Source organism: Schistocerca cancellata, chromosome 8 (assembly GCF_023864275.1).
Source record: "Schistocerca cancellata isolate TAMUIC-IGC-003103 chromosome 8, iqSchCanc2.1, whole genome shotgun sequence".
Taxonomy (NCBI): domain Eukaryota; kingdom Metazoa; phylum Arthropoda; class Insecta; order Orthoptera; family Acrididae; genus Schistocerca; species Schistocerca cancellata.
This window is the reverse complement of record NC_064633.1, coordinates 189243004-189262422: the sequence shown is the minus strand read 5'-3', so window position 1 is coordinate 189262422 and position 19419 is coordinate 189243004. Positions and strand designations below refer to the sequence as shown.

Below are 19419 nucleotides of genomic sequence, written 5' to 3'. Positions count from 1 at the left end.
GAAGAGAATGTAAGCTTCTGAGATATGGTGCTACAGAAGAATGTTGCAAATTAGGTCAACTGATTATATAAGAAATATTCTTCAAATAATTTGCAATAAAATGAATCCTACAGGTAAATGTGGACGTTATGTGTCAGTCATAACCTGAGATCAAGAAGTTGGCACAGAATAGTTGTGGTTGGCTGCATCAAACCATTCAAAAGCCAGATGTCTCAAAAAAATAATACCTGTAATCCATGAGCCATTATAGAATGCGTAGTGGGGAGGAGGCTAAAGAAAGCACAGGCACAATTTAAGGACTTCATACTGATGCAAAGTACCATAAAATCGATTGAACTCTGTTTAGTAAGACATCTCCTTCATAGCTGAAATATGCTTCCTTAGTAAGCTTACAGTGGGGTTTCTGACAGCTTCTTCCATCCCTATGCCACACTTAACAGGCAGATAGGTAACAGATAAATTGGCAATACATACATAATCTACTAAAATATAGCACAAGAGTGACCCGGCTCACTGGGATCAATAACACACATAATACAAAATAATCTTCCATGTACTCATATACAACAACAAAACAGACAATATAGTAAGCAGGATATTACAGACACAGAGTTCCACAAATAATACAACACAAAAGCAGTCAACAAACCATGTCTGAGTGACTCACACACAAATATCAACTAACATGCAATGTTTGTCCATTTCAGTAGGTGAAACATCTAGCAATTTTCATACGAGGTATTTGTAACACCTGGTAAGCCTAAAAATCAACAGTTAGTATTACAGTTTCTCAGAACACTCAAATACTCACAACAATAGACAAACAAGACAAGGAAACACATTTAAAATAGCTAAATCAAACCAAGTCATACATCAGAGACATACCCTGAAGTAAACTTCCATAGGTGGTGAGCAGTAGCAGAGGGGAAACACATTCTATGTGGATATTAAGCATTCTGTAATGACATATTGAAAGAATAGAAAAAATTGTACAGGCAGAAAAACTGAGAACTAACAGACCTACACAGAAACATACATTTAATGATGCTCTTGAGTAGGGAAAAACAATGAAAAACGGCAACAGTCACATTCGTAGGGTGTATATAAACATTGTGTTTCATGAAGTTAGTGCCAATCGTTAACAAGTGTACGATTTATGTGCCACCAATATCACACGGGGAAAACAGACTGTGGATCGAAAACATTATTATTACCGACCAACTCGAGACTGAATATCGCCTTATAGTGTTGCGGGAACGTGGCGCGAATGGGGAATCCGTCTGCCGACAGTATATGTCGCAGATGCGGAAATTCGCTAACATGAGCGATGGGGACAGTGGACAGACTGTTATGTCTCGGCGTCTGGGAACGAGCATCTAGAAAACAGTAAAACTAGTTGGCTGTTCATGTGCTACTGTCGTATCTACAAAAGTTATCGAAAGATAGTGAAACTAGGAGTAGGTCGTCACAGAAGGTGAATGTCGGCAGCTTGATCGCTGTGTAAAGCAGGATAGGTGGAAATCCGTAACAGACCTGACATCAAATACAATGTGGGTGCTGCTCTGGAGCATAACGTTCAGCACGCACTGTTTAACTTTGGCAGATGAGTCCTATGTATTCTCATGTAGACCCACAATAATGTGACGACTGCCTATGTTCCACATGAAAGTGCTGTAACTATTCACAGATGTCAGGTAGAAGCACTAGCAGTGAATGCAGGAGATATAAAGTGTGTCGGGGGGGGGGGGGGCGGAGAAAAGCGCATCCTCGCCGTGAAGTGTAAACAGCGTGTTTTGTCTCGTGTCCAGAAGGGCATGGCTCAAATGGTTCAAATGGCTCTGAGCACTATGGGACTTAACTGCTAAGGTCATCAGTCCCCTAGAACTTAGAACTACTTAAACCTAACTAATCTAAGGACATCACACACATCCATGCCCGAGGCAGGATTCGAACCTGCGACCGTAGCGGCCGCGCGGTTCCAGACTGTAGCGCCTTTAACCGCTTGGCCACCACCGCCGGCCCAGAAGGGCATGATCATCGGCTTTCAGGCCAAAGGTGGAAGCATTTCCGAAACGGGTAAGTCTGTAAAATGTTCGTGCGCCCCCGTGGTTAAAGTATACTGTGCATAGAAAAATGGCGCTTTCCAAAACTGGAGGCAAATCGGCTGGGTGTACTACAGACAATGGATGACAGGAGTGAACAATGGCTGGGGAAATGCGTACGGGCGAATAAACGTGCAGCTGTTGAGCAGCTGAGTATCGAGATGCACCATCGGGCTACCAACAATGTCTCCTCAACGAGAATTCAACGAACGTCGCCGAATATGGGCCTCCAGAGGGGGTGCCTGGTTTGTGCACCCATGGTGACTGGCGCTCATCGGTCACGAAGGCTGTAATATACACCCCAGTATTGCATGTTGACGTCCACTGAGTGGCGAAAAGTGGTCTTTTTAGAGGAGTAACCTTTTATTTGTGCATTATGCGAAGCGTCTGAAAGGAACTACCGTGCAACATCCGTCAAAAGTCTCCAGGCCTAAGGTGTGAGAGTTACAGACTGGGGAATGTTTTCGTGACATTCTCTGGATGATCTACTCATGCTGCAAGGCACTGTGGATCATCACATGTATGCATCTATCCATGTCGACAATGTCCACTCCTACATGCATTTTGTTTTTCCCCTGTACTGCACTGACAACACACACTCTGGATTTAAACCCTACCCAGAATGTATGGGACGACCTCGATCAGGCTTTTCACGCGGATCCTCAGTCGAGAAACCTAGTGCAGCTGACTACAGAACTGCTGTCAGTATGGCTCCATCTGCCTGTCGGTACCTTACAGAACCTCACTGACTGTATTCCTTCACGTCTCGCGGTAGTCCATGCTACAAAAGGTGGTTATTCAAACCTTTTGACATGTGGTCTGATTAACTCGACTGCACAGTTTTTATCGTAAGTTGCGATTGCAGTGGGCACGGAATCATAAGAAACCTGTCGGAGGAAGAATGGAAACTTATCTCCTTGTATAATGAATCACTTTTCTTGTTACGCCATTTCGATAGCCATGTCTCGATTAGCTGTCAGACAGGCCAACGTCTGGTCGAATCATGCAATTCAGCATGGACGCTGGGTAGTGGCTTCATTATGATACTATAAGGGATATTTACCAATGCATGGTACTTGTTCCAGTCATCGAAAGCGCCGTGACGGCTGTGGGAAACATGAACATCATTGCACACCATCTTCACGCTCGATGTCTTCCCCAATGATGAAGACATATTAAAACAGGATATTTGTTATTGTCGCGAGATCAAACTCGTGCTACAGTTGCTTGAGGACTGCAACAGTGATCACGCAAGCCACCGTATGGTGCGTGACGGTGAGTACCCTGTACCACTAATAGTTATTCCCTTTCTTGTTCCATTCGCAAACAGACTGAGGGAAAACCAACTGTCTATACGCCTCCTTAGGTACCCTATTTTCTCTAATCTTATTTTGATGGTCCTTACGCGAAGTGTACGTTGGCGGCAAATGCCAGCTCTTTTAGTTTTCTCAGTAGTAGTCCTCCAAAAGAACGTCGTTTTCCCTCCAATGATTTCCATTTGAGTTCCCGAAACATCTCCGTAATTCTTCCCATGTGTTCGAACCTACCGGTATCAAATCTAGCATCCCGCCTCTAAACTACTTCGATGTCTTCCTTTAATCCGACCTGGTGCCGATCCCAAATGCTCAATAACAAATAGCACTAGTGTCCTATACGTGGTCTCCTTTATCCTATACGTGGTCTCCTGTACAGATGAATCGCACTTACCTAAAATTCTTGCAAGAGATAAAGACGACAATTAGCCTTCCCTGCTACAGTATTTAGATGCTCGTTTCATTTCACATCGCTTTGCAACGTTACGCTTAGATCTTCAATCGACGTGAATGTTTCAAGCAGGATACTACTAATGCCGTACTACAACATTAGTGGTATGTTTTTCCCACTCGCCTGCACTAACATACACTTTTCTATATTTAGAGCTAGCTGCCATTCATCACACTACCTATAAGTTTTGTCTAAGTCGTCTTTTATCGTTCTACAGTCACTCAACGATTACCCCTTCCCATACATCGCAGCATCAACAACAAACAGCCGCGGGCTGCTGCTTATCCTCTCCGTCAGATCATTTATGTGTGTAGAAAATAACAGCGGCCCTATCACACTTCGCTAGAGCGTACCTGGCGATATCTTTTGCTCTGATGAAAAATCGCCGTTCAGGACACATACTTAAGAAGTCTTAAAGTCACTCACATATCTGGGAACATATTCTGTAAGCTTGTACCTTCGTTAATAATCGGCAGTGTGGCATCGTTTCATATGCTTCATGGAAAGCTAGGAATATGGAAACCGTCTATAGCCCTTCATGTAAAAGTCTTCAGGATCTCTTGTGAGAAATGGGCAAGCCGAATTTGGCATGAGCGATGCTTTCTTATAATTTTTCTTAGAGACACTATCCGTTAAATTCAGCTGCTCTTCTGAGTCTTTTGCCGTACCTGGTATAGTTACAGTATCATAGCAATACTCAAACGTATTTTTATTTCTTGTTCCTGAAGATTAATTCCGTTTCCAAATATAACTTTGGAACTTCGGTTTCCAACAATGCGTTAAAATTTAGTTTAAAAATGTGTCAAGATAACATGTGTGCGTGCGTGTGTGTGAGAGGGGGGGGGGTTTGGTGGTTGTGCACAGAACATTTCTGGTGTAAGGGTACCCAATTACTAGAGTAGCACAGTTCTGTATCTTCGAGCTGGATAGAAGGTGTAGGGTGCGTCAGCACTGAAGAACTGTAGTGATAGGTGCATTCAGTGTGGAGAGCAGACAGCATGCAGCGGAAAGCAGAGCAAGGCACGGCATGAGAAAGGAAGCGAGAGCATGCGGAGTTAGTCTGCTGGGCGTTACGTGGGGCGGGCGGCGAGCAGGGCGGCGGCAGCAGCCTCCGGGGGTGGCGCGGCGCCGGGGTACCTGAAGTTCTCGCTGGAGGACAGCGACGCGTTGCGCTTGCCGTGCACCGCCGCCGGGCGCGACGTAGCTCCGCCTCCGCGTCGCCCTCCGCCCCCACCGCCGCCCCCGGAGGCGGCGTCGCGACGCCACAGCCGCATCAGCAGCGCCGCCGCCCACGAGCGCCTCCCGTCCGCCGCCGCCGCCGCCCCCGCTCTAGATCGTCCTCGGCCGCCTTTCATACCTGCCACATACCACCACGAAGCTGTTAGTGCGAGGCTGGCTAAGTCGCTGAAGAAGGGTGCGTGTTCGAAACGGTTACTGCATGCACAGAACTCACACCATTGGGCATTAATATTATTGCAGCACCACGAAAATGACATGCAACAAACGTCGAATCGGCATGAATGTGTACAGTATATACGCAGTCTGCCTACTGTGGAAATGCAAAGGTTACGTAGACGGCTTCTCGTGTAGAAATATCATTTGAAAGTTGTTTACTGTCGTAAGGTCGTATAAGAAAACGAACAACATGTGGCCTATCAAGGCTGTAGTTTGTTCTCCGATATTCCTGCCCTCGTCGGTTGGAATCTCGCGAGTATCTTGCGAATAAGCAACCGATTGATTCGGGAGGGCCGGCCGCGGTTCTAGGCGCTTCAGTCCGGAACCACGCGGCTGCTACGGTCGCAGGTTCGAATCCTGCCTCGGGCATGGATGTGTGTGATGCCCTTAGGTTAGTTAGGTTTAAGTAATTCTAAGTCTAGGGGACTCATGACCTCAGATATTCAGTCGCACAGTGCTCAGATCCATTTTTGATTCAGGAGGGCCATACTGAACCCCATGGATGTTCCAAACATCTCCACAAGATTAGAATCGTGCAGGATCTACCAGCCACATGACCTACATAGAGTCAGAAAATGGGCAAGTTCGCAGCAAGACTATTATCTACAAGACCAGTGCGTCGACGTCTGGGGAAAAAATGGTTCAAATGGCTCTGAGCACAAAGGGACTTAGCTTCTGAGGTCATCAGTCCCCAAGAACTTAGAACTACTTAAACCTAACTAACCTAAGAACATCACACACATCCATGCCCGAGGCAGGATTCGAACCTGCGACCGCAGCGGTCGCGCGGTTCCAGACTGTAGCGCCTAGAACCGCTCGGCTACTTCGGCCGGCGTCTGGGGAAACATGGACTGTCAGCGTCAGGTCGAGTGGTGCGGCGTCACTTGATGCGGGAACAGAAAGATGTGCAGACAGTGGCGCTTTCAACGACAAAATTAAATCCAAGAGTAACATCACATCGTCGTTTTAGAGAAGTGAAGTTTCTGATTATAGCGTGACGATGGACGTATCCTCTGAACCCGTCTCACTTTGCCAGCTTGCATTCATTATTGTCATACCTACTCAGCAGTGCTGTCTGTGAGCCCGTCTCGAACTGCATGATCAGCTTACGACACAGCTCGATAAAACTTGTTTACTGCTCTATCTTTCGATTTATCTGCGCTCTAGCGACTTCTGCTGGTACTATCTCGACGGCGAGTATTAGCTTTTCTAAACTACTGTGGATTTTAATAATGAACTGGAAGACACGGATGTAATATCTTCTAGTGCGCAGGTCATTTGCGACAACAGTAACTAATAAGTGTATAGAAGATCGAAATCACGAGTCGCTCAGACTGTCGATTTCACTAGTTACGTGATTTACTGGCGTCTTTTGGTGTTATCTCCCCGACGGGTCTTGCCGCTGCCATTTATACTCGCGATAGCAAATACCGCAAGTTTCGTATGATTTATTTCCTGAGTTATGTATGTAAGTTTTGATTAATTTTTTCCTTGTCTGATCTTAATGTCATCATCTTGTTTCCTAGCTGATTAAAGGATCGTAATGTTTTTTCTAATAATTATATGAACACATATCGAAATGGTCATTTCTAATATAATTGGTTAACCATTACAATTTCTCATAAAGAAATAAAATATTTTATTTGGCTCAGAAACAAGAAATTTTTCACCTTTGAATGTTAACTTTACATAAATAACAGTGTAAAGTTGTATGTGTATTCATAAACACCGTTATCATACGAGAACAGTTTTTCAATGTTTTTCAAATACAATAGTTTATACAGTGGTAGGATTTAATGTTACGCCCGTCCCGGTAGCTGAGTGGTCAGCGCGACGGAATGTCATGCCAAGGGGCCCGGGTTCGATTCCCGGCTGGGTGGGAGATTTTCTCCGTTCAGGTACTGGATGTTGCGTTGTCCTCATCATCCTCACATCTCCATCGACACGCAAGTCGCCGAAGTGGGGTCAACTGAAAAGACTTGCGCCAGGAGAACTGTCTACCTGACGGGAGGCCCTAGCCGCACGACATTTCCATTTAATGTTATTTACGTCTATGTTTGACACTCGCATTTTAAGAAAGTTTGTAGCAGCTAGTTGGTAGTTACTCGCCTATCCCATGAACTTGCTTCATGCGAGCCAGATGTGACGTGGTTGTTCAAGCAGATTCTATCGCACACGGTGGCATATCGGGAAACCTCGAGACCATTGGAACGCAAATATATAGTTTTTTCAGCCCTCTGTCTCGGCACCTTCAATGGTGTAGGCTACAATGCGTAACCGGGTGTTACTCCTAAAAGTCGTCAGACTCATTTTCTCTGGCGTTTCGGCTGATATCCGCAATTTCGTTACTGCAGTGCGCAGACAGAGGCGGTCCAAACAAATACTGCTCATAACATGTTCCACGTGACGTGTCAACAGAAAGTGTCTGGTTGTTCCCCATTACGGACGAAATAATTTTTAATTCTGTATTTTACGTGTCCATGTGACAGGGCGGTCCCAAACTAGTGCGATATTCCGTTTGTCAATACGTATTGATATGGACATCAAAACACCAAGAATAAATCCAGCAGCGATTCAGTAGCACTGCATGCTTGGCGGTAGCAGACAGGACGGACCAAGGCGGTGCTATCGCTGCTGGATTATTTGTTATTCTTCGTCTTTCAGTGTCCGTATTAACGCACATCGATAACACAGATATCGCACTAGACTAACATGGGACCACTCTATCGAATGAGCACTTAAAATTCCGCTTTAAAAATCATTTTGTTAGTACCGGGAAACAAGCTGACGCTTTCCACTGACACTGGGCATCGCATGAAAGACGTGATGAGCACTGTTCGTTTGGGCTTAGCTACACAATGCAAAACCGAAATTGCAAATGTCTGCTCACCAGAGAAAAAGTGCCTGACCCGGTATAACACCTGTTGTGGACTGACAAGACAGCCAGTCCACAGTGACGGGTAACCGAAAGGCACGCGTTTACACACGCAGGCTTGCTTTAGGTCTGAAACAGGATACGTAATGAATGCTATAAAGGAAAGTACGTAGCTGCTGGAATACTTAACTTTAATCCATCATTTGTATACAGCATTCTTGATGATACAAGTGAGACTCTCAGATATGGTTAATGGCGCCTTGCTAGGTCGTAGCCATGGACTTAGCTGAAGGCTATTCTAACTATCTCTCGGCAAATGAGAGAAAGGCTTCGTCAGTGTAGTCGCTAGCAAAGTCGTCGTACAACTGGGGGCGAGTCCTAGTACGTCTCTCTAGACCTGCCGTGTGGTGGCGCTCGGTCTGCGATCACTGACAGTGGCGACACGCGGGTCCGACATGTACTAATGGACGGCGGCCGATTTGAAGCTACCACCTAGCAAGTGTGGTGTCTGGCGGTGACACCACAACACCATCACACAAGCTTCGCAGAGCCAGTAATTTGAACAGCAGGCGATACAGTACCGATATGTCAAGGCCAGTGGTTGCGTTCCATCTTTGACATCTCCCTGACGTTATCTCTCAACAAAGTGACGCAAGACCGCATACTTTTATTGCCTTCCTGATCTCCATCGATTGAAGAGATATTCGACTGATCCACTGGGCACCACGTTCTCTACATGTCATACTCACTAAAAACATCTCGTCCTGAGTTGCTTGGAAACGGGGACGCCATCACTCTGTAGCCAATACGATTGACAAACCATGGTATGACGTACCTATATTTATCATACAAGTTCAGTTCGACTAAATCGCCAGCCGTATTATGGCCACTTACAAATTAAACAATGTAATTTTCCTACTATACTGTGTACATACAACAAATAAATATTGGGGTTTGCTGTTCCTCCTTGTTGCCGCAGTTTTAGTAGCGAGCAGTGCAGCTGACAGCTGCAGTGAGATCCTGCTGAGGAATGGATTACCTCCGCAGGCGCAGGCGATCTGCTGGTGCTGGTGATGTAGCTGTTGCTGTTGTTGTTGCTGCTGCTGCTCCCTGGAGGAGCGGTCTGCGAGGCTGTTGGTGTTGGCGGGCGTCTGCCGGTTGCTGAAGTTGGAGCTGTGCCGGCAGCGGCCGATGCCGCGCGTCACGCGCGACTCCTCGATCGCCTTGCAGATGAGCACGCAGTCCTTCTTGAACTGCTTCGTCAGGATCGCGTACAGGAACGGGTTGCAGCACGAGTTCAGCGGAAGCACGAAGACAGTGAAGATCTGCAACAGCCGTGTGCGGCTTCAGTAAGCTCATAAAAAATAGTTTCGGGAGAAACAGATGCCAGACAGATTCACTGGAAGAATCTTGATGAAATGTAATGCGCCCATAATTAGACCGATTCTTGAATATTGCTTGTTAGGTGGCATCCTTGTCAAACGGAATAGAGAGGAAGGAATATTACGATTTGGTTCAAATGGCTCTGAGCACTATGGGACTTAACAACTGTGGTCATCAGTCCCCTAGAACTTAGAACTACTTAAACCTAACTAACCTGTCTTGTGACAGCCAGAGCGAGAGCACCAGCAGCAGCGAGTACTGTTTGTATAAAGCGTTTATTTTGCATTTTGTTTACAACCTTCCACTAAGGAAGGGATTCTATTTATGTTTATCTGCTCTGCATAGTAACTAACAGTTCTTGATAAAACTTTACGTAGTTTTCGTGTTAGATTTCTTAGTGTTTTCTTGATCGTTTAGACCAGAAAGCGCCCTAAAACCGTCTTTGTTTGCTTCGCGGCCGTTAGCCACTAGTCACTTGAATCAGCAGTTGTCTTGTGACAGCCAGAGCGAGAGCACCAGCAGCAGCGAGTACTGTTTGTATAAAGCGTTTTTGTACTTATTTGCTGCGCTTAGCTTTTAAATAGTTTTTCTGGGAAAACCTAGCGTAGTTTTCGCGTCTCGTATTTCAGTGAGTGTTTATTGATTATCAGAGTAGCTCATCAGAAGATTATCTTGGGAATTTGTCACCGTATAGGGTAGGGTAAACATAGTCATGTGTAGGGACTGTGGTTGTTGTGAGCGGACGCAAGGAGAATTGGCCACTCTTCGGGGGCAGGTGGAGGCTTTGTCTGTTAGGCTCATCGAGCTCGAGGCGCAGGCGTCGGCTCGTAGTGGCGTTGGGGCAACTGTGGTGAGACCTATGCCTACTTTGGTGGCCTTGGCATCACATGGAACCCCTGATGTCGCTGCGTCTTCCGGCAGTGAGCATCTTACCGGTCAGCCATCACTCCAGGGCGAATGGCGGACAGTGGTGGGCTCGCGCGTGCCTGGCCGAAAGGCGAAGGTGGGATCTGGCCGCGTGGCAGCTGCCTTACCCCTTTCCAACAGGTACGGGGTGCTTCCTAGTGGTGATGACATCGTTTCCGAGCCACCACAGGATGCCTCGCCTGTTGGGCCAGTGGCCGATTCTCCGGCAAGGTCCCGACAGTCACAGAGGGCGGGCCTATTAGTTATAGGGAGCTCCAACGTTAGGCGGGTTATGGAGCCCCTCAGGAAAATAGCGGGTAGGTCGGGGAAGAATGCCAGTGTGCACTCGGTGTGCTTGCCGGGGGGTCTCGTCCGTAATGTGGAGGAGGCCCTTCCGGCAGCTATTGAACGCACTGGGTGTGACCGGCTGCAGATAGTAGCACATGTCGGAACGAATGACGCCTGCCGCTTGGGTTCTGAGGCCATCCTTGGTTCCTTCCGGCGGCTGGCTGATTTGGTGAAGACAACCAGCATCGCACGCGGAGTGCAAGCTGAGCTTAATATCTGCAGCATAGTGCCCAGAGTCGATCGCGGTCCTCTGGTTTGGAGCCGTGTGGAGGGTCTAAACCAGAGGCTCAGACGACTCTGCGACTATAATGGTTGCAAATTCATCGACCTCCGTTATTGGGTGGAGAACTGTAGGGCCCCCCTAGACAGGTCAGGCGTGCACTACACACCGGAAGCAGCTACTAGTGTAGCAGAGTACGTGTGGCGTGCACACGGGGGTTTTTTAGGTTAGAGGGACCCCCCCTTGGGCGAAACGATAAAATACCTGACGGCTTACCAGAGAGGACATTATCATCGTTGATAAAGAACGTCCGCCCTCAGAGACCAAAAACAGGAAAAGTTAACGTAATATTGGTAAACTGCAGGAGTATCCAGGGCAAGGTTCCTGAATTAGTATCTCTTATTGAAGGAAATAGTGCGCATATAGTATTAGGAACGGAAAGTTGGTTAAAACCGGAAGTGAACAGTAACGAAATCCTAGACACAGAATGGAATATATACCGCAAGGATAGGATAAACGCCAATGGTGGAGGAGTATTTATAGCAGTAAAGAATTCAATAATATCCAGTGAAGTTATTAGCGAATGCGAATGTGAAATAATCTGGGTTAAGCTAAGTATCAAAGGTGGGTCAGATATGATAGTCGGATGCTTCTATAGACCACCTGCATCAGCAACCGTAGTAGTTGAGCGCCTCAGAGAGAACCTACAGAACGTCGTGAAGAAGTTTCGTGATCATACTATTGTAATAGGGGGAGACTTCAATCTACCAGGTATAGAATGGGATAGTCACACAATCAGAACTGGGGCCAGGGACAGAGACTCTTGTGACATTATCCTGACTACCTTGTCCGAGAATTACTTCGAGCAGATAGTTAGAGAACCAACTCGTGAAGCTAACGTTTTAGACCTCATAGCAACAAATAGACCGGAACTTTTCGACTCCGTGAATGTAGAAGAGGGTATCAGTGATCATAAGTCAGTGGTTGCATCAATGACTACAAGTGTAATAAGAAATGCCAAGAAAGGAAGGAAAATATATTTGCTTAACAAGAGTGATAGGGCACAAATCGCAGAATATCTGAGTGACCACCATCAAACGTTCATTTCTGAGGAAGAGGATGTGGAACAAAATTCACTATTCACAGCATGTTTTTGAACTGATTTAAATGAACTTGGTCACATGTCACAATTATCAGCACTGTATGGTTTTTACCCTTCCAACTCAAGCAGGAGCGGATACAGAGGCAAACATGTTTATTTGGCCCCTGTCACATTGGCTGCACTTTATGGCAGGCATGTTATGTGGGTACAGTATTGGTCTGCCTTAATGACCAGTTTTGCAGGCGCTATATATGAGAACGGACATGGCCTGCGGATGTTTGAGATGGACAGAGGAGAGAGTACACAGAGAGAGGTGGGGGGGGGGGTCAGGACTCGGTTGACCAACATAGGGTAGAAGTAGGCATGGGACAGAGAGAGGAGGAGGAGATGGATAGAGAGGAGAGCATGAGATCGATGTGGAGGTATGGGAAGGAGGAGATGCATAGGGTGAACTGGGGAGGAGGAAGTGTAAGGAGATGTATAGGGATAGGGGACAATGGGAGAGGTAAAGGGAGATTGTGGTAGGAGGACGCAAGGGAGAGGAGCAAAGAGGGGGAGGAGGACATGGATAGTGGGAGGATAAGATGGGCAGAGAAAGAGAGGGAAGGAGGAGATGGACAAAGAGAGTTGGGGAGGAGTAGGAGAAGATGGACAGAAAGTGGATGGAAGAAAGACTGAAAGAGAGAGAGTTTGGAGGAGATGGAGAGATCTAGTGGGCAGGAGGGGATAAGTAGAGAGAGTGGACAGGAGAGGATGGAAATAGATAGTGAAAGAGAAGATGGAGAGAGAGGCAGAGAGGATGAGATCGGCAGAGAGTGGGCAGGAGGCGATGCACAGGAGGGGAGGCATGTAGGAGATGAATAGAGGGAAAAGGGACTGACAGAGAGATGGGAAAGAAAGAATTGGTGAGAGAGAGAGGGAGAAGGAGATGCGCAGGGTGAGACAGACTACTGGTGAGAGGAGAGGTGATGTGTGCCTGGGTCAGTTTGAACCAAATTTGGCACATAAACAGTAAACTTCACGAATATCAGCACTGCTCAGGTGTTTATAACATCCTAGCTTCTGTAGTAGAAGAGATGTAAACAAAAGTAAGTTTCGCAGCTCCTGCCATACAGGCTGCCTGCACGACAAGTGTGATGTGTGAGAGTAGTATCAGCCGGCCTTATCGACCATCAGTGCGACGACATGGCCTTCCAGCCACTTACATGTATTATACACTGCACAGCAGGTGTCTTGCGTTGGATTAGTATTTGCCTGCCTTATCGATCTGAATTGCGGGGCAGCAGGAAATGAATAGGGAGATGTAGGAATGATGAGATGAACAGAGAGTTGGTGGCAGGACAAGATGGACATGGAGCGGGAAGAGATGGATAGCGAGTGGAGGAGAAGGTCAGAGAGAGAAAGAAGAAGGGGGATGGACAGGGAGAGGGGGGAAGAGGAGATAGGCGCAATATATGTGTCTAACAGGCACAAGAGGGAAGCTGCAGGGAAAAGATTAGTAATAAAATGCATGTCATTAAGTACTCTTTGGGAACAGGAATGACTAAACCAGCTCAGTTTATTGTGTATTCCGAAGTCTGTATGATAGTGATGTGTGACCCACTCCTACGATCGACACTGAGCCTACAGTAATACTTAGCATCACATATTTTCCCAAAGTCCCTGAATCTTTGTCTATTTATCTGTTCAATTTAAATGCAAATTGGGAGGAAGCTTTCAGCCTCTCTGGAGCTGACGAGTTACTATATTACATATTCAGGTACTGTAGTTGTGGAAAGAAATTAGTTTGATTCTTAATATAGTTCATTAGTAGTTCACTATTCCCCTTTTCCTTTATTTTAAGCAGACCATCTAATGATGACTTGGATATTATGTCTAAACTGATAATGATCTATCTTGTGTCATCTGCGACTGAATTATTTATGTAAACAGGCTATAAGACATGTAACAGGTCGTCATTCTCCACCTACAGATGGAGTGCTCAGCAATTAGCAACTGGTGCTACTGCACAATTGAGTAAGAACTTACATGTCTACTTGATCTGCTTGAAGTTTGTCACATTGGAAAATAATCCTTCGGGGAATGATTGTAGTCCTGGACCACTGGCGTTATAACGAGAAAGTGCACCTACAACGATGCTACGAGGTGTTTTACCTTGGCTTGTTCCAGAGTAACCAGCTCGAGCCCGAAGGCGGCGGTGAGCGAGAAGAAGGCTACGGGCGACCAGCAGATGAAGTCGGTGAAGACGAGCAGCGCCATGCGCTTGGCGATGCGCGAGTCGTTGGAGTTCCAGGCCTGCGAGCCGCGGATGGCGCAGTACATCTTGAGGTAGCAGCCCATCAGGATGAGGAAGGCGACGCCGTTCACCAGCATCAGCATCACCACGTAGGCCAGGCTCGCGGGCCCCGTCGTCGTCTCGAACGGCAGGCACACCGCGAACTTGCGGTAGTCCGACACGCCTGCAACACGCCCAAACGTCCGGCCGTTACAGAGCATTGCTCCTTTTTGCAAATAAACGTAATATTATACAGGGTTCCAATGAACTGCACTCTTTCGTCACCATGGGCGTATTTTTATCGGCCTGGAAAAAGGGCAAGTCCAAAATGTGAATGTGGGTACGTGGTGGATATCCTGAGCAAGTGGTTCTCCAGTGCCCACGATATGGACAGGTTGTGTCCACATACACATCTCTCCCATAATACGTGATGTTGAATAACCAAACATTCTGAACCAATTAACACAGAAAACTTAACATCTCGTTTATCAGAGGGAAATATTGCTGAATTACACGAGACAAAAGACTTGTTAGATGAGAAGCAGCCATTGGCAACAAAACAATCCGAAAAGTGTTAGACGCCATGATGAACAAGGTGACGTGGCCAATACTGGTTGGGCCGGCTTGCCTGGAAGCTGTATGCCTAATCATTACTGATTTAGTCATGGAAGGCGTGGGAGCTTGAATGTTGAAAGGAAAACTTTCCTGTATTTTGTAAAACATGCTGGGTGAGATACAATGGTGACAGTGAAGATTGCGTCTCAAGTTTGTTCACCTCATTTTTATCCTAAATGTAGGTACTTCCAGTGCTGGGAATTATTTACCCAGAAGACAGCATCTACTAGTTAAATAGTTAACATTTCTTACTGTAATTCAAACATGGAATTGTGAAATATTAGGAAACAAGCGGTGGTTCTGATTTGGGTGCTAACACCTTCCTCCTCCATGTCAGCTGGGATGGGTACTGACTCTTCTCAAGGCTTGCTAAGTGGCAGGAATCGTGAGTAAATTGAATAAGCTAGATCATTCCACCCAAGATGTTGTTAAACAACAGTCAAGCAATTGATGAACATAGGTACAAAGGTTACTGGTAAACTACTCATATAATGACTACACTTAAAGAAAAAAAACACGGAAGAGTTCTAGTGACACATCAATAATTTTCGTCCGAAGTCCTCCAACATCAGAAATATTAGAGATCGAATGATTTTAAATTGTCTTAGCCTCATTGTATACACCGGTTCCCGTGAGATCACCGAAGTTAAGCGCTGTCGGACGTGGTCGGCACTTGGATGAGTGACCATCCAGCCGCCATGCGCTGTTGCCATTTTTCGGGGTGCACTCAGCCTCGTTATGCCAACTGAGGAGCTGCTCGACCGAATAGTAGCGGCTCCGGTCAAAGGAAACCATCGTAACGACCGGGAGACTGGTGTGCTGACCCCACGCCCCTCCTATTCGCATCCTCCACTGAGGATATAAGAGCCTTCATATGTAAAGTTTTGTACTTGTCTCTCCTCACAACAGGCGAATATGTTCTATGTACTCAAATGTTTAGTACATGGAATACTTTTAAATATGAATGCTTTTGTGTATGCGTTTGAAAATAATATATAATCGAAATGCGTAAGACAGTTCCAGTCAATAAACAGTGTAGCCAAGACAATGTGAAATTTGGAGTGCAACATATCGGCCACATCTCAGCATTTTTGCATATCATTAATTGAAGATCAAACTACTTGTGATCGAGAATGTCTCGGACTAATAGACACAAGCATACGAGCAGAAATTCAAGCTTCAATTCAAGTTAAAAAGAACGTAATTAATTTTTTGTCTGTCACAGATACATCACTGTAGTACCATACACATTGACAATGGTAACTGGCCCAACCGTTTTGTTTACCTCCTCTAGCAGAGTACTAAGGAATGACGATTTCATAGTGCAGCAGGATTGCAGACTTTTACCTGCAAACCCAATTAAATAAATGGCATAATTTTAATGTTTTGAGATGATAATTAAATTTTTATTGCTATCCGTCATATACGCAGGGTTAACAGTAATAACACCGACAACCTTCAGGGACGGATTCCTGACTGAAAATGGAGGAAAAAGGATCCTATGAACATATGTCCGGGGAATGCATCATTGCCATGGTTGACGACGTAAACGAATGAAAATTCCTCTGACCACGTGCTGTGTGTTCCTAGTGTGCTGTAGGCTGTGCGATTGACGCAGCATACTGTAAGCAGCAGAATGTACCGACATTCACGTGAGGAAGAAGCGGAGAAGATATTCATTTCAGGAACAAGCCGAGAAGTTGTTTGTGTACGGCCACGCAGACAGAAACGGTCAACAGACACCACAGCTACAGCCAAACAAGTACCGTCACAGACACCAAGCACATCGTGCAATATTTCAAGCCTTTTTGGGCGTTTGCGTGAACATGGGTCCTTTCAGACAGACAAACGTGCAGGGAGGCGGCGCACTGTGGGTACACCAGATTTGGAGGATCGGGTTTTACAGAATATTGAGACGAACCCCGGTACAACACGCAAGTGGCTGGCCAACATGCTGTAAGCCAAAGTACGATTATGTGTATGCTGTATGACAAGTGTTAGAGTCCTTATCTCCTACAACGAGTGTAAGAATTATTAGCAGCCGGTTTCCTTCTACTGGAAGGATTTTGTCGATATTTTTTACACCAGACCATCACAATTATCGGATGTCATCAGTCCTCTTTACCGACGTTGCAACCTTTACCAGAATTGGCATCATCCATCTGCATAAACGTTACCTGCGAGTTACAGACAATCCTCAGTGCATAGTTGAGGTGTCTCATGAGCATCGGTTCAACATCAATATGTGGGCAGGATTCTTTGCGATCACATACTTGGACCAGTTATTATTCCACAACGCCTCGACGAGAAACTTACCTTGACTTCCTGCCGAATATTCCACCTCGGCACCTTGAGAATGTCCATTTAACAATAAAATACATTACGTGCTTTCTGCATGACACAGCGCAACCCCATTTCCACATTACAGTTCACCGAAACCTCAACAACATCTTGCCTGGACGTTAGACAGGACGCAGAGACCTTGTAGCATGGCTGTCACTGGATTTAAACCACTTAGATTTTTACATCTGGGGACATTTGAAAATAGTTTTATGCTGAACCCGGTCCTAATGTGCAGACCTTTCAGCAGTGTGTTCACGACGCCTGTGATGCTGTTCTGAGAGAGCCTGGAAAGTACAAAATAGTGCGGCAATCCATCATGCGACATGTTAAAGCGGCGTTGCATCCCATGGAGGCCACGTTGAACAATTGTTGCGACCTGGATGCGGTGTAGCTCTGTATTATGTTCCGGTTGATTTGTTGTCGTTACATGCACACTGTCAATTTCCGGATATACGTCCATAAGTACTTTTTCCCTTCATTTCCAGTCAGGAATCAATCCTTGCAGTTTGTCGGTTTTTTAATGTTCGCTCTGTATAAATGCAGTCGAGAAAGAGTCGTGGGGTATTATATCGGCCATTGTTTTGGCCATTACTGGCTATAGTGGACTCCCAGTGAGAGTTCAGAAACTGAAATTAGGGAATTTTCTTTTATCTTGGACACGTTGAAGCAGAGCAGTATGCTCAGCAAATATGTGTAGTATTCCACAGTCATTACATTTGCTGGAATGAAGTTAATGAGATTAATGAGGATTAAGTGAATGAAATGCTACGATATGCAGTTAAGTAAAATTCTGTAATAAACGCTGAAGCAGCTATTTAGTTAGTATGTCGTGGTAAATGAAAGAATGTTCTAGAAAGAGAGTCGGATCCTCTGCTTACTGCAGACAGAATCCCCGTTTATGGTAGACAGTTGCCTTAGACGATAGGCCTCCAGACCCGACCCAGAATTCGTGTTTTCCTTCTTATTACTTAGAACACTACAGTCAGAGGTTTGTCCACGCGGGTTGGAGAAGTGTTACCATGGGAGAAAGGTTTACATAGTGGCCAGTGGTTTTCCCTGTAATAGGAAATTTTTTTTATCAAGATCGATGGTTTCAGTCAGTCTTGGTGTGCTCGTTTGGCGTAACTGGCTAAGGCGATTGCAGTAGGCAAGAAATTCGGGATAGATTTACAGCGTCGCTCAAAATTTTATTTGTTATGATATGTTCACGAAATGTACTATTATTGCTAGTCGCGTTTTAATATTTATTGTTTAGGTAGTCCTCCGAAACTTCTTCGCAGGTTGAAACTATGTGCTGGACGAGGACTCAGACTAGGAACATTGCCTATCTCGGGCGAGTGCACTTACGTAAGAGCTATCCGGAAACCACTAATTACCCTCACCATGTCGCCTGCGAACAGGACTTCACAGAAGGTAGGCACAGTGGAGAACTTATGTGAATTTCGGAAAGTAGGAGAGAAGAAGTTGCAACATAGAACTCATAAGGAAGGGTCGTTGTTCGTGCATGGATAGCTTAGTCGGTAAGAAAATTGTGTGTTGAAGGCACAGTTCCGGATTCTAGTCTCAGCCTGGAATACAGTTTTAGTCTACTAGGTAGTTTCTAAACTAACCACATTCCATTGTTGAGCGGAAGATTCATTCTAGGTAACTCTCTGATTGTTACATGCAATCTTTGAAGTGAAGAAATGAATCTTGTCTGTGTCATTAGATGTAAATATCTATATTCCACAGTATTTCGACAGCAGAACAAGATGTCACTGTCGAGTTCACTGTTGAACACAGCTGAAATCTTCTGCCCTTTAGAACGTTACATCCGGCAAAATACGACAGAACAAATCACCCTCCCCCTCTTCCACACCAAAGAGTTTCTAATTTCTTTACAACTTTTTGTTATTAAATCTAACTTCATTTAACTAGCAAGGAAGTAGCATTTGACCTGGTACTCAAAATACTGGGCTCTGTAATTAAAGACGCACAAAACAAAAAATGGTCATCCATATCCTCTATTAGATGACAAACCCAGCATTGACT

At 45.6% G+C, this 19419-nt stretch overlaps 1 protein-coding gene across 1 annotated transcript in view; it reads right to left on the bottom strand.

Annotated features, from left to right (window-relative positions):
• The window catches only part of LOC126095459 (lutropin-choriogonadotropic hormone receptor-like), a 669001-nt gene that overhangs the window by 9223 nt on the left and 640359 nt on the right, over positions 1–19419 (bottom strand). Inside the window, exons 17-19 of the mRNA XM_049910251.1 lie at positions 14310–14614; positions 9236–9521; positions 5004–5223 (exon numbers count right to left, since the gene is read on the bottom strand). Of these exons, the coding sequence (XP_049766208.1) occupies positions 5004–5223; positions 9236–9521; positions 14310–14614 (811 nt within the window). The remainder of the gene's footprint in view (positions 1–5003; positions 5224–9235; positions 9522–14309; positions 14615–19419) is intronic.